Raw genomic sequence first — 15,016 nt, 5'->3', positions numbered from 1 at the left:
CACAGGAACTTCATTTGAAGCCTACTCGTGACAATAAGCGATTTTCATTTATTTCATTTCATTGTTGTTGAAGCTTATCGTCTCTCACTCATCTGGACAAACACAAGAGTGCCAAACTTCAAACATTCGCAACAATTTAAATGACATTGTACATCAATTGTTGCGATTGTTTGAAGTTTGGCATTCCTGTGTTTGTCCAGATGAATGTGAGCAACATGATTTTCTTTTTCAGCGATCCAATTTAAAAATGGAGGCGTTACTCGATGGGAGCCAATGTGGGTCAGCGCGCACGGGGGTGAATGGGACCCGGTGTGAGTCAGGACATGGGTACCAGAAGCATCTGAAAGAAGTGGCTGATGAAAGTTGAAGCATTGAATTAATGTTCGATGAGAAAAATGGGACGTTATGGGTGCCTGGGAGCATCGGGATGCAAATGAGTTGGAAGTAGTTCAGAGAAGATTTACTAGATTAATACCTAGGATGGGCGGGTTGTCTTACGAGGAGAGGTTGGACAGGAACAGATTTGTACGCTGTGAGTCTGGAAGAGTAAGAGGCGACTTGATTGGAACGTACAAGATCCTGTGGGGTTTTGACAGGGTTGATGTGGAGAAGATGTTTCCCCTTGTCAGAGAATCTAGAACTAGGGGGTGTGGTTTAAAAATACGGGGTCACCCATTTCATAGATTATCATAGAATTTACAGTGTAGAAGGAGGCCTTTCGGCCCATCGAGTCTGCACCGGCTCTTGGAAAGAGCACCCTACCCGAGGTCAACACCTCCACCCTATCCCCGTAACCCAGCAACCCCACCCAACACTAAGGGCACATTTGGACACTAAGGGCAGTTTAGCATGGCCAATCCACCTAACCTGCACATCTTTTGAACTGTGGGAGGAAACCGGAGCACCCGGAGGAAACTCACGCACACACGGGGAGGATGTGCAGACTCCGCACAGACAGTGACCCAAGCCGGAATCGAACCTGGGACCCTGGAGCTGTGAAGCAATTGTGCTAACCACCATGCTACCGTGCATTGGAGATTAGGAGAATTTGTTTCTCTCAGTCACGAACCTCTGGACAACCTTCCTCAAAAGGCAGTGGAAGCAGAATCTTTCAATATCTTTAAAGCGGAGCTCGATAGATTCTTGATTAACAAGGAGGTGAAAGGTCATCGGGAGTAGGCGGGAACGGGGCTGAGGGGAGGCCGCGGCGTAGCGGTAATCCAGAGATCCAGAGCAAGATCTGGGCGATTTGGTTTCAAATCCTGTCACGGCAGATCATAGAATTTACAGTACAGAAGGAGGCCATTCGGCCCATCGAGTCTGCACCGGCTCCTGGAAAGAGCACCCTACCCAAGGTCAACAACTCCACCTTATCCCCATAACCCAGTAACCCCACCCAACACTAAGGGCAATTTTGGACACTAAGGGCAATTTATCATGGCCAATTCACCTAACCTGCACATCTTTGAACTGTGGGAGGAAACTGGAGCACCCGGAGGATAAATCAGTAAAAATCTGGAATTAAAAGTCTAATGATGACCGGTGTCGATTGTCGCAAAAACCCACCTGGTTCACTTTTAAGAGAAGGAAATCTGCCTCCTTTAGCCGGTCTGGCCTCCACGTGACTCTGCAATGGAGGACAATTAGGGACTGGCAATAAATGCTGGCACATCTGCAAAATGAATTAAAATGTTTTAAAAATATGATGGCATTGAATGGCTCGAGGGATCAAGTGCCTACTCCCGCTCCCAATTGGTCTGGATGTGATACACGGAGCATTCAGCACGGCCGAGGCGCAGTGGGTTACGGAAGATAGTAACAGGTTTGAAGAGGATGTACTCTGTTGCAATGGGCAGGCACATGGCAGGTGAGATTTAATGCAGAGATGTGTGAGATGATGCATTTCAGCAGGAAGATTGAGGAGAGGCGGCGTAAAACTGAATGGTCCTATTTTTAAAAAAGGAAGATCTTTCACAATCTGAGGACATCCCATAGTGCTTTGCAGCTAATTACGTGCTTTTTAGAACGTAGGAATTGTAGCGGCCAATTTTCACACCGCACGCTCCCGCCAGCTGCAATATGATAATGACCAGCTAACGTGTTTGCTTTATAGATAGATAGATAGAATTTACAGTGCAGAAGGAGGCCATTCGGCCCATCGAGTCTGCACCGGCTCTTGGAAAGAGCACCCTACCTAAGCCCACACCTCCACCCTATCCCCATAACCCCGTAACCCCACCTAACACTAAGGGCAATTTAGCATGGCCAATCCACCTAACCTGCACATCTTTGGGAGGAAACCGGAGCACCCGGAGGAAACCCACGCACACACGGGGAGGATGTGCAGACTCCGCACAGACAGTGACCCAAGCCGGGATTCGAACCTGGGACCCTGGAGCTGTGAAGCATTTGTGCTATCCACAATGGTACTGTGCTGCCCAACCACACGGCACCAAAAGGAGGCCATTCGGCCTTTAGGCGTTGGCTGAGGAATAAACATTGGTCGGGGAACCGGGCGGATCTCCTCACCTCCTCTACATAAAGGGAGGCCCGGCGGGGCCTCGGTTTCAGGTGTTCGGTGAAGACAGCACCTCCGACACTGCAGCACTCTCTCAGTACTGACCCTCCGACACTGCAGCACTCTCTCAGTACTGACCCTCTGACAGTGCAGCACTCCCTCAGCACTGACCCTCTGAAAGTGCAGCACTCTCTCAGTACTAACCCTCCGACACTGCAGCACTCTCTCAGTACTGACCCTCCGACACTGCAGCACTCTCTCAGTACTGACCCTCCGACACTGCAGCACTCTCTCAGTACTGACCCTCTGACAGTGCGGCACTCCCTCAGTACTGACCCTCTGACAGTGCGGCACTCCCTCAGTACTGACCCTCTGACAGTGCGGCACTCCCTCAGTACTGACCCTCTGACAGTGCGGCACTCCCTCAGTACTGACCCTCTGACAGTGCAGCACTCCCTCAGCACTGACCCTCTGACAGTGCAGCGCTCCCTCAGTACTGACCCTCTGACAGTGCGGCACTCCCTCAGTACTGACCCTCTGACAGTGCAGCACTCTCTCAGTACTGACCCTCTGACAGTGCGGCACTCCCTCAGTACTGACCCTCTGACAGAGCAGCTCTCCCTCAGTACTGACCCTCTGACAGTGCAGCACTCCCTCAGTACTGACCCTCTGACAGTACAGCACTCCCTCAGTACTGACCCTCTGACAGTGCAGCACTCCCTCAGTACTGACCTTCTGACAGTGCGGCACTCCCTCAGTACTGACCCTCTGACAGTGCAGCACTCCCTCAGTACTGACCCTCTGACAGTGCGGCACTCCCTCACTACTGACCCTCTGACAGTGCAGCACTCCCTCAGTACTGACCCTCTGACAGTGCAGCACTCCCTCAGTACTGACCCTCCGACACTGCAGCACTCTCTCAGTACTGACCCTCCGACACTGCAGCACTCTCTCAGTACTGACCCTCCGACACTGCAGCACTCCCTCAGTACTGACCCTCTGACAGTACAGCACTCCCTCAGTACTGACCCTCTGACAGTGCAGCACTCCCTCAGTACTGACCTTCTGACAGTGCGGCACTCCCTCAGTACTGACCCTCTGACAGTGCAGCACTCCCTCAGTACTGACCCTCTGACAGTGCGGCACTCCCTCACTACTGACCCTCTGACAGTGCAGCACTCCCTCAGTACTGACCCTCTCACAGTGCAGCACTCTCTCAGTACTGCACCGGGGGCCTCTACAGGATCAGATTCTAGAGTGGCGGCTTCAACCTGCTGATGAGGCGACAGCGACTGACCGCCAACAGGTTTTGAACCGAAATCCTGAGGGAATGCGTGAAGACATGTTTGAAGCTGTGAAGGAAAGAGGAATTCTGAACTTGGTAAAGGGAGGCTCAAGAGTATGTAAAACACTGGTTAGACCCCAACTGGAATATTGTGTTTGGTTCTAAGTTCCACGCTTCAGGAAGGACATCCAGGGCCTTGGGCCGGAATTTTCCATCCGTTCGCGCCGGTGGGGCCTTCCGGGAACCCTGTTGACAGCGACGGGACCGGAATACCCCGCAGCCGGCCAATCGCGGTACGCCTGTCGCAGCGAAACACACATCGGGTTGGGCGTAAAATCCCGTCCTTGGAGAGGGCGCAGAAGAGATTTCCCAGGATGTTCCCCAAGGATGAAAAATGAAAATCGCTTATTGTCACGAGTAGGCTTCAATGAAGTTACTGTGAAAAGCCCCTAGTCGCCACATTCCGGCGCCTGTCCGGGGAGGCTGGTACGGGAATCGAACCGTGCTGCTGGCCTGCCTTGGTCTGCTTTAAAAGCCAGCGATTTAGCCCAGTGTGCTAAACCAGCCCCTTGGTTTGGGGCTTGGATGAGGGTCTTCAGTTAATGTGGGAGAGTCTGGAGAAGCTGGGATTGTCCTCATCAGACCAGGGAAGGTTAATCATAGAATTTACAGTGCAGAAGGAGGCCATTCGGCCCATCGGGTATGCATCAGTCCCTGGAAAGAGCGCCCTACCTAAGCCCACGCCTCCACCCTATCCCACTAACCCCACTTAACCTTTTTTGGACACTTGAGGGCAATTTATCATGGCCAATCCACCTAACCTGCACGTCTTTGGACTGTGGGAGGAAACCGGAGCACCCGGAGGAAACCCACGCAGACACGGGGGAGAACGTGCAGACTCCGCACAGACAGTGACCCAAGCCGGGAATCGAACCTGGGACCCTGGAGCTGCGAAGGAGATGTTCGATAGAAGCGGGCGTTCAGTATTATGAGGGGTTTCAAGTGGCAGGAGGGTCAGAAAGTAGAGGGCGCAGATTGAAGAAAATTGGCAGGAGAACCTGAATTCTTTTTGAAGCTTGAGGATTTATTCTTACTGGGTGAGCTGTTTGTGCTGCGGATCCTGCTGGCTGAGAGGGTGAGGGAGGCAGATTCAATCGGAACGGAAAAGGCAATCAAAACGTCAGCTTGAAAGAGCTGTAATTTGCAAAGCTGCGGGCAATGAGGACTCATTCAAAAGCTGTGACAAAGGAGCTGCCATAGGCACGATTGGCCGAATGGCCTCCTCTGGTGCCGTGTGGTTGGAATGATTCATCCCAGCCCACGGCGCTCGATGTCGGCTGGTCTGCGAGTGGGTAATTGAGGAGCAGCGAGCAGACCTGTGCATCAGAACTTGTGAACGTGTGAGTGGGCCGGTGTGACAGTGTGCCTGGGAAATCTGTAGCAGCGCTGACATCAGCAGTGACGTCCGGCTGGTTCTCTGCGGAGTGGAAACCCAGCTGTGAGCGATGGCAGTTCAGCTTTTTCAATCTGGTGCAGATACTCCTCCGCCTCCGCTGAGGGGGGGGGGGGGGGGGGGGGGGGGGGGTTTGCAGGGGCTCTGCCCCCATTTAAGAAGCAGAGCTGGAAAAGGGGATGAACTCTGGTGTTATCCGTGCGGATGGCAATAGGGACAAACCGATTGCCGGGTCGTTGTGTTCCTCCGGGAGTGGTGCCGGAAGCGGTGATTTCAAACAGGACGCAAGTACCAGTAATGAGGAACGTGAGAGCAATTCCGAGGGGACGGATTGCAGTTGCGCAGTATAGGATTGCACAGAAACAGGCCCTTTGGCCCAATGGCATTTTATGTTCCACTTGAGACTCCTCCTGCCCCTCTGCCTCAGTGGAGAGACAGTGGCGCGGTGGTAATGTCACTGGACGAGTAATCCAGAGGCCCAGGCAAACGGTCTGGGGGACACCAGTTCAAAACTCACCATGGCGCCTGATCCACATGGTGAGTGCTGCCTTCTCTCTCACTCCCTACCTCCACAATTGCAATTAAATCGATAAAACTGAAATTTAGACGCCTCCCTACCACACAAGGCTGCAGTTGCTAAGCAACCACTGCTGGTTTATTTCCGCTTTACGCCGTAGCCCTCTCTAAGCACAATAGAATTGCAGCTGGAACTGAAACCAACCCCCACACAAACAAACATCTTTCCCCAATAGGTTTTACCCTTCCAGGCACACAAACATTATATTAAACACACTTACCTTTAATGTTTACCAATACAAATATTGATCACTTCAAACTACCTTTAGTTTCCAAACAGTTTCCACCTGAAATGGCCGAGCGCGCCACTCAGTTGAAGGGAAATTGAATAACCCTCTATTCTTTGCCCGGTAGCACAGTGGCTAGCACTGTTGTTTCACAGCGCCAGAGTCCCAGGTTCGGTTCCCGGTTTGGGTCACTGTCTGTGTGGAGTCTGCACGTTCTCCCCGTGTCTGCGTGGGTTTCCTCCGGGTGCTCCGGTTTCCTCTCACAAGTCCTGAAAGACGTGCTTGTTGGGTGAATTGGACATTCTGAATTCTCCCTCTGTGTACCCGAACAGGCGCCGGAATGTGGCGACTAGGGGCTTTTCACAGTAACTTCATTGCAGTGTTAATGTAAGCCTACTTGTGACAACAATAAAGATTATGATTATTTATCTAGCTTCCCCTTAAATGCATCTACATTATTCACCTCAACCACCTTTATCTAAAGAACGCGAGTAATTGAGGTGAATATTTGAGGAGGAAGCTGAATAAAGACATTGAGGGACAAACCATTGGAAGGATATGTTAATCGGCTTATATGAAGCAGGTGGGCCAATTGGGTTCTGCACATGTTACAGGACAGGAGGGGGATTAATTTAAACATCAAAGCCGGGATTCTCCCTTCTGCGGGCGAAGTCCCCACGCCGGCAGGAAAACCGGCGCCAACCACTCCGGCATCAACAACCCCCAAAAGTGCAGAATTCTCCGTATTTTCGGGAGCTAGGTGGACGCTGGAGGCGGGGTTGGCACCACTCCTGGTACCGGAGGGCCAGCGCTAGTTCGCACATGCACGGAACGGCCAGCATGATCTCGCACATGCGCAGACCGACTGGTGTATTTTCGTGCATGCGCGGGGTTCTCTTCCGGCGCGGAAGAAAGAAGTTTCCCCCCCCCCATGCAACAAGCCCACCCGCAGATCGCCGGGCCCCGATCGCGTGCCCCCCCACCGAGGACCGCCCCCGCTTACTCAGCTGCCAGGTCCCACCGTGCATGAGGTGAGTAATTCATGCCAGCGGGACTGACCAAAACTGTATGGCTACTCGGCCCATTGGGGCACGGTGAATCACTGGGGGGGTGGGGGCAAGGGGGGGGGCGCTGTCAATGGCCCCCGACCGGCGTGGTGGGAATCCCGCCACCGCCCGAAAAACCACGCCGGAGAATACGGCAGCCGGCGGCGGGGTGGGATTTCCCCCCCCCCCCCCCCCCCCCCCCCCCGAGGATTCTCCATCCCGGCGGGGGGCCGGAGAATCCCGGCCCTGATTTCTCCTCTCACATAAACAGAAAGGTGTTTTTGATTTCCCCCGTTAGAGGTGGGGGCATGTTTTCTCCAATCCTTCAGTTTGGGGTGATCCAATCCTCCGTTAATAACCCCACAGCAAACTCGAGATAACATCAGATCAGAGGGTTGGTTTATTTTGCACGCACACAAAATGCAGGAAAGGGGTTTTGCAATGTCCACCCTCGTAGATTAGAAGAGGGATAAGGGGCAGCACGGTGGCACAGTGGTTAGCACTGCTGCCTTGCAGCGCCAGGGACCCGGGTTCGATTCTGCCCAGTGGAGTTCGCACTTTCTCCCCGCCTGTGTACCACAGCCCAAAATCTGTGTAGGTTCAGTGGATTGGCCATGCTAAATTGCCCCTTAGTGTCCAAAGATTATGTAGGTTGGATTAAGGGGTTATTGGGATAGGGTGGGGGGAGTGGGCTTGGGTGGAATGCTCTTTCAAAGGGTCAGTGCAGACTCAATGGGCCGAATAGCCACCTTCTGAACTGTAGGGATTCTATGATAAGTAAGTATGAAAGTGAATGAAAGGCAAGACTATGATTGAGTTCTGGTTTCACGCGAGTCTAGAATGTCTAATGACACATCCCTTCAGAGGTTAGCAGGTTGAAATTGTTACAGGGTGATCCACCTCTCCAGAATTAAGGACTCCCCTGATGGACAAAGGCACATAGAGATGAATGAGTCTATAGGCACTGGTGCAGGAGTTCCAACGTTTCCAGGAGGTCACCATAGAGATGAGGGCCAAGCAATTTACCTGGACAGACCTCTCTCTGCTGCCACCTGTTGGGTGGCAAATGATAAGACAGCCTGGGTTCAGTTCCACACAGCAATATTACAGGTTCCAGCAGCTCGAGGGAGGTCATGTGACTCACCTCCCACTTCCTCTCCTGGGTTTTAAACAAAGGGTGTGTTTTTCCGAGTCTGGAGGTTTGAGGTGTTTAATCGGGGAGTCAGGGTCCGTTTTGTCCTTGGAGACAGGCCGTCACTGAGGCTCTGGCCAGAGTAAAGGCTGTCGGTACAATTTTTGGAATTTGATTTTCTGCAGTCACGGGGGGCATTAGCGCCTCTTGAAAGATAACGAGGTCCCTGCAGCTTTTAGATTTTCCAAGGCTCTTGGGTTTTCTTTTCTTTATTCAGTTATGGGAAGTGGGCGTTGCTGGCAAGACCATCATTGGCTGCTCCATCCTGAAATGCCCTTCAACTTTGAGTAGGTTGCTAGCGTCATTTCAGAGGCAACCACATTGGAGACCCTTCCACCAACATTCACTCCCTCCACCCCTGACGAACAGTGGCAGCCGTGTGTACCATCTACAAGATGCACTGCAGCAACTCACCAAGGTTCCTTAGGCAGCACCTTCCAAACCCACGACCACTACCATCCAGAAGGACAAGGGCAGCAGATACCTGGGAACCCCACCACCTGCAGGTTTACATAGAATTTACAGTGCAGAAGGAGGCCATTTGGCCCATCGAGTCTGCACCGGCTCCTGGAAAGAGCACCCTACCCAAGGTCAACACCTCCACCCCATCCCCATAACCCAGTAACCCCACCCAACACTAAGGGCAATTTTGGACCCTAAGGGGCAATTTATCATGGCCAATCCACCTAACCTGCACATCTTTGGACTGTGGGAGGAAACCGGAGCACCCGGAGGAAACCCACGCACACACGGGGAGAACGTGCAGACTCCGCACAGACAGTGAACCAAGCCGGAATCGAACCTGGGACCCTGGAGCTGTTAAGCGATTATGCTATCCACAATGCTACTGTGCTGCCCCTTAGAGGTTCTCCTCCAAGTCACTCCCCACCCTGACCAGGAAATATATCGCCGTTCCTTCGCTGCTGTTGTGTAAAATTCCTGGAAGTCCCTCCCTAATAGCAGTGTGGGTGTACCTACAACTCGGGGAGTGCCGCGATTCAAGAAGGCAACTCACCACCCCATTCTCGAGGGAAAGTAGGGATGGGCAATACATGCTGGCCCAGCCAGCGACGCCCACATCTCGTAAATTAATTTTAAAAAATAAATAGGCCAGACCGGGTAAGGACGGCAGATTTCCTTCCCTAAAGGACAGTAGCGAACCAGGTGGGTCTTTACGACAACCAATGAATCATGGTCACCGTTATTTCTATTCAAAATCTACTAATTGAATTTAAAATACGCCAACTGCCATGGTGGGATTTGAACCAATGTCCTCGGGGCATTAGTCCGAGCCTCTGGGGTTACTAGTCCAGTAACGTTACCACTGAGCCACCGCCACCCCATCTCTTGGGGGCTATTAAAGCGCGTTTGAAATGTGGTCATGGTTATAATGTTGGAAATGCAGCGATTTTTACACAGGAAGATCCCACAAAGAGCCATGTGATTGTTTTTGTAAATCCACCACTCTGTCTTAGAATTCCCCCTATACCAAAAAAGGGCCGATATTCCAAATGGTGAACAGGGATTCTCACTCCCTGACTCTGATGCAGGCTTCTGTGGGTGCTATTCAGGTCAAACTATATTTCCAAGTTATTCCCCGGTATAACCCATACCTTCACCGAAGAATTTTACCTACTTACCCCTTAGTAGCATCGATGTCCTGGGTCCTGCATTGCTAAGGAAGTAAAGTAAGCTAATAACCACTTTTTCAGGTTAAATTATTTTATTATTATTATACTTTTTTTTAATAAGTTGTAAACACTTTCTTTACAGAAAGGAAAAACGATTAGTGATTCTGGATGCTGCTGGTTTGTTGTAGGGACCTTCAGACTCTCTCTCTCTCTCTTGTAGTTCTCCTCCCCTTCTCTCCTGTCGCTGTTTCTCTCTCTCTCTCTTGTAGTTCTCCTCCCCTTCTCTCCTGTTGCTGTTTCTCTCTCTCTCTCTCTTTTAGTTCTCCTCCCCTTCTCTCCTGTTGCTGTTTCTCTGTTTTCTCTGTTCTCTGTGTTCTGTCCTCCCCATTGCTGCTGGTTGCTGCTGCTGGTACACTTCCTTAGATTGGGCCAATTTTATTTCAACCTTGCCCTTCATAGCCTGAGCTTTCTTGGGATCAATAACTCTCCCATCAAGTTTGTGCTCCCCATTCAATACCCTGTCTACTCTTTCAGGATCCATTTTAATTAAGCAGTCTACAATCTCTCCATCTCCAGAAAAGCAGTCCCTTAAATCTTTCTTACTTGTTTCCCAGCTGAGTCCACCAACAAACATCTTCCTTCTCATCCTCCTCATTCTTGCTGCCGTTTCTTTGAGCCTTCCACCTCCTTGAGGGGAGCAGAGCTCCCCCGGGCCGTCAGCTGTTCTTGCCTCGCGTTCTGCTGCTCTCTTCCTCTGAGCTCCGTTCTGACCTCTCCAGCTGCTGCTCCCTCGCGTTCTGCTTTTCTCCCGATGTCTGCTGCCTCGCACGTGGGGAGAGGAGCGAGGGAAGCCCGCGCTTAGTGATTTTTGGCGGGAGATCGGGACCTCCGATAGGGAAAGGACTACGGGGCTTAAAGGGGCAGTCCATTACAATATTTCAATAACACAAAGAAATGTATGCAAACTCTGTTTTTTTCTTTTTCCCTTTCTCCTGCTGCAGGTTGTAATAACAATTCTGACAGACTGAAATTGACTGCATTTTTGACAGAAGAGCTGGCCACAGTTTCTGCTCTTTTCAGCTGCCACCAACCTCTTGTGGGATCTTTCCCTGCACTCTCCCAGACCAGATATTGGCAGACCTCTATGTTTCAAATGACACATTCTGTATTTTCCAGAACACCCCGTCTTGACATTTGAAACATTACTATAATTTGGTTTATTGTCCCCCCATCCAATTGTACTAACATACATCCCTGATCTTTGTCATTTGTATGCATATCACAGACCAGTGTCAATACGAGTCTTGTTTTCCGTTCCAGTCCAATTACCGTGAACCATAGCCATAGCCGCTCAGGAAGGTAACACAATAGCTTTCCGTGTGTTCCACTACCTCCAAAGCATTTTACTTCCTTGGGATAGCAGCACCTTATAAGCTTCCTCATGTCCCTTAGAACCAGCACACAACTCAGTTCATCAGTAACCAAACAGATCTTTTGTCCATCACTGGCTGTTACGTGCCCCATTTTTCCATCGTCCAAATAGTTTTCCATTTCTGATTGGAATGGGGTAATTGTGATATCATGTACCACCCACTGATCCCTTTGTTTCATTAATTTAAAATGTTCAATTGATCCTGCTTGTATTCCTAACTTCCCCATTAATGTCTAACATTGTCGTGAATCATGTAAGTCTGCCAACCTCTGGTTTACATGAGAGAATATCTTTCTGACAAAGTGTATATTTTTCATTACAGCATTTGCAAAACCACATTGAACCGTCTCTTTTTTTTTCCAAACAAATTCTCCCTATTGTTATATACATAGTAAAAAATCTTATCTTATCTTAACACCTTATTCATTACCTAACCACACAAATAGACTGTGTGTTACCACTTTATATATTTTCAACTGTTATCACAATTTAATATCAATATCGAAACATTCCTTCTTGGCTTTGGGAACAATAATTATTACATACTAAATATGGCATATAAACAACATCAATATTATTTGTAATGTACTATATAGTTAAATCAAGAAAACACACTAAACTAACCCTCTATTAAAACATTCACACAGTTTAGAAATGCGGATCAAGTTATTTAACGACACACATATATATCATATATATATATATATAACAGTCCCTATCAATTTACATGAAAAAAATTTTTTTTTTTTATATAATAAAGATTGCAGCTCTTCAATGCAATATTGTTTTGCTGCATTGGTAACAATTTTCCCACCGTGGTATCAAGCTACAAAAATTCTTAAACTATTGTCATTTATCATATTGGGGTTCCTCGTCAGTCGCTGCTATCTGCCGAGACCCTTAATAATTCCACCGCGTAGTACATACTCCATGGAGACCGCAGATCACCCATCAACTAATGTCCAGTTAGAGATGTCTGACCGGAGGTTTCACTGTCCAGTTATAATTTGATATTTTAATTTGTTTCTAACCCGTAAAGTTTTCCTCCGGGTTCTGTCATTTAATTCCCTCAAATATGTAGCCAATTTTATCATTAGTTTCCCCCCAATCCTGTCTAAAAGATTCCTCTCTGGAGTGTAGTTCTCTTCCTTCTTGTGAACTGGTTCGTTATTTATTTTTTCCATCTGAAAATCAAATGAACAGATCAAGGGTGGAGAGGGCCCTATTCTTTAATTTGTACTTTCTATTTTCATTTGGATTATCCCAGAAGTGCCCTCTCCAGGACTTCCGGATTTCTTTTGCCACCATTCTTTTTGAACTGGTTTATTTTCCTTATCATTGATGTACATCACACAATTAAGGCCTGTTAAGCCTCCTCCTTCTGTCATTGCACACGTGAGTGAGAAATTGTGATACAATTTCTTTTGCTCCAGATACCATGCTTCTCTAATTCATCTGTATGTGTACCCAGAATCTGAACAATCTTGTCTTTACATTTTACAGCTTCACAGATTATTTTCCCTGCAGTCTCAGTGGGTAGCTTCACCCAAATTTCCTCTGTATTATCAATTGGTTTTAATATCTTTATTTTCTAAAGCTCCTTCTTCAAGGTATTTAGCATTCTAAAAATCATTATTTCTGCATATGACTTTGTATGATCGCCAGGCACTAGGACCCTGCGGAGCCATGCAGTTTCAATTTCAACGCAGCAATTTCAAAGTCTGCAAAGCAGCTGACTGCTGCCTGCTGTTTATAACTTCCAATTTATGTGAAAATCAGCTTTACAAAATACAACATTTTTTTAAAATACAAACATTAAAGGAAATTCACAATTCCTTATTAGACATACACACACACATTCATCCACTCAGATTTTGGATCTCTACTCTGTAGGATTTCACAAATCCTTATTAAACACACACATACACATTTATCCACTGAGATCTTGGACCTCTATTCTGTAGGGTTTTAGTTATTCTAACAAAATTTTGAGACCCCTCCATGCGGTTAAGTTTCACTTCTGCAGGAGTTTTTTTTGCCTCTGTCAAGCTTTTCTACTCTTGTTTCATTGTTTCAACTCTCTTGACCATGTTTCAGAGCAAGAGGATTATTCTCATTGCCATTTTTTCGGAATTCAAGTTCTGTTCCTGGTTGTCCCTTTCAGTTGCAATCTGAAATTAAGGATAAGTACCCTTTCTGGGCCCTATCCAAGGCTGACTAAGGCACTATCTTCCTGTTTTAGTTAAGGGTCGATTGGTTATTGGTCTCTGAATTCTAGGCGTCCCCATTTTCCAGAAAATTTTCCGCACAATCTGCCTTACTCTAAGGATGATTTATTTTTTGGCCTCCTTTTACCAGTAATGGATGCAAGATTTTTAGTGCTGTCACCAAGATGTCTTGCAGACTTTCACTCAGGGTCAGCATCTTCTAGTCTGCTGATTCACACCCAACCTGAGTTTCAGTCCCCTCGATCCACAGAATATCCTTTCCAGACTAAACTCGGCAGGTAAAGTCTGACTCACACATAGACCAGAAACTTCTAATATTCTAGCCTTTGTGCCGGTTAGAAACTTCTAATATTCCAACCGTTTCTTGGGAACTAGAAACTTCTAATATTCTAGCCCCTACTCTAGCCCCCATTCTGCTCAGCTAGAAACTTCTAATATTCCAGCCTCGCTTTACCTAGAAACTTCTAATATTCTAGGCCTCCACGCTGGATGCCATGGAGAAAGCAAAAAAAACAGGCTGGGCGTAATTATGAGCTTCTGCCCCACGTTGGGCGCCATGTTTTTGTAAATCCACCACTCTGTCTTAGAATTCCCCCTATACCAAAAAAGGGCCGATATTCCAAATGGTGAACAGGGATTCTCACTCCCTGACTCCGATGCAGGCTTCTGTGGGTGCTATTCAGGTCAAACTATATTTCCAAGTTATTCCCCGGTATAACCCATACCTTCACCGAAGAATTTTACCTACTTACCCCTTAGTAGCATCGATGTCCTGGGTCCTGCATTGCTAAGGAAGTAAAGTAAGCTAATAACCACTTTTTCAGGTTAAATTATTTTATTATTATTATACTTTTTTTTAATAAGTTGTAAACACTTTCTTTACAGAAAGGAAAAACGATTAGTGATTCTGGATGCTGCTGGTTTGTTGTAGGGACCTTCAGACTCTCTCTCTCTCTCTTGTAGTTCTCCTCCCCTTCTCTCCTGTTGCTGTTTCTCTCTCTCTCTCTTGTAGTTCTCCTCCCCTTCTCTCCTGTTGCTGTTTCTCTCTCTCTCTCTCTCTTTTAGTTCTCCTCCCCTTCTCTCCTGTTGCTGTTTCTCTGTTTTCTCTGTTCTCTGTGTTCTGTCCTCCCCATTGCTGCTGGTTGCTGCTGCTGGTACACTTCCTTAGATTGGGCCAATTTTATTTCAACCTTGCCCTTCATAGCCTGAGCTTTCTTGGGATCAATAACTCTCCCATCAAGTTTGTGCTCCCCATTCAATACCCTGTCTACTCTTTCAGGATCCATTTTAATTAAGCAGTCTACAATCTCTCCATCTCCAGAAAAGCAGTCCCTTAAATCTTTCTTACTTGTTTCCCAGCTGAGTCCACCAACAAACATCTTCCTTCTCATCCTCCTCATTCTTGCTGCCGTTTCTTTGAGCCTTCCA

At 48.1% G+C, this 15,016-nt stretch overlaps 1 protein-coding gene across 1 annotated transcript in view; it reads left to right on the top strand.

The window, feature by feature from the left end:
* The window catches only part of LOC119962331 (receptor-type tyrosine-protein phosphatase-like N), a 296,288-nt gene that overhangs the window by 51,197 nt on the left and 230,075 nt on the right, over positions 1 to 15,016 (top strand). Inside the window, exon 7 of the mRNA XM_038790310.1 lies at positions 12,958 to 12,970. Within this exon, the coding sequence (XP_038646238.1) occupies positions 12,958 to 12,970 (13 nt within the window). The remainder of the gene's footprint in view (positions 1 to 12,957; positions 12,971 to 15,016) is intronic.

Source organism: Scyliorhinus canicula, chromosome 2 (assembly GCF_902713615.1).
Source record: "Scyliorhinus canicula chromosome 2, sScyCan1.1, whole genome shotgun sequence".
NCBI lineage: Eukaryota > Metazoa > Chordata > Chondrichthyes > Carcharhiniformes > Scyliorhinidae > Scyliorhinus > Scyliorhinus canicula.
This window is presented reverse-complemented; position numbering and strand designations above follow the sequence as displayed.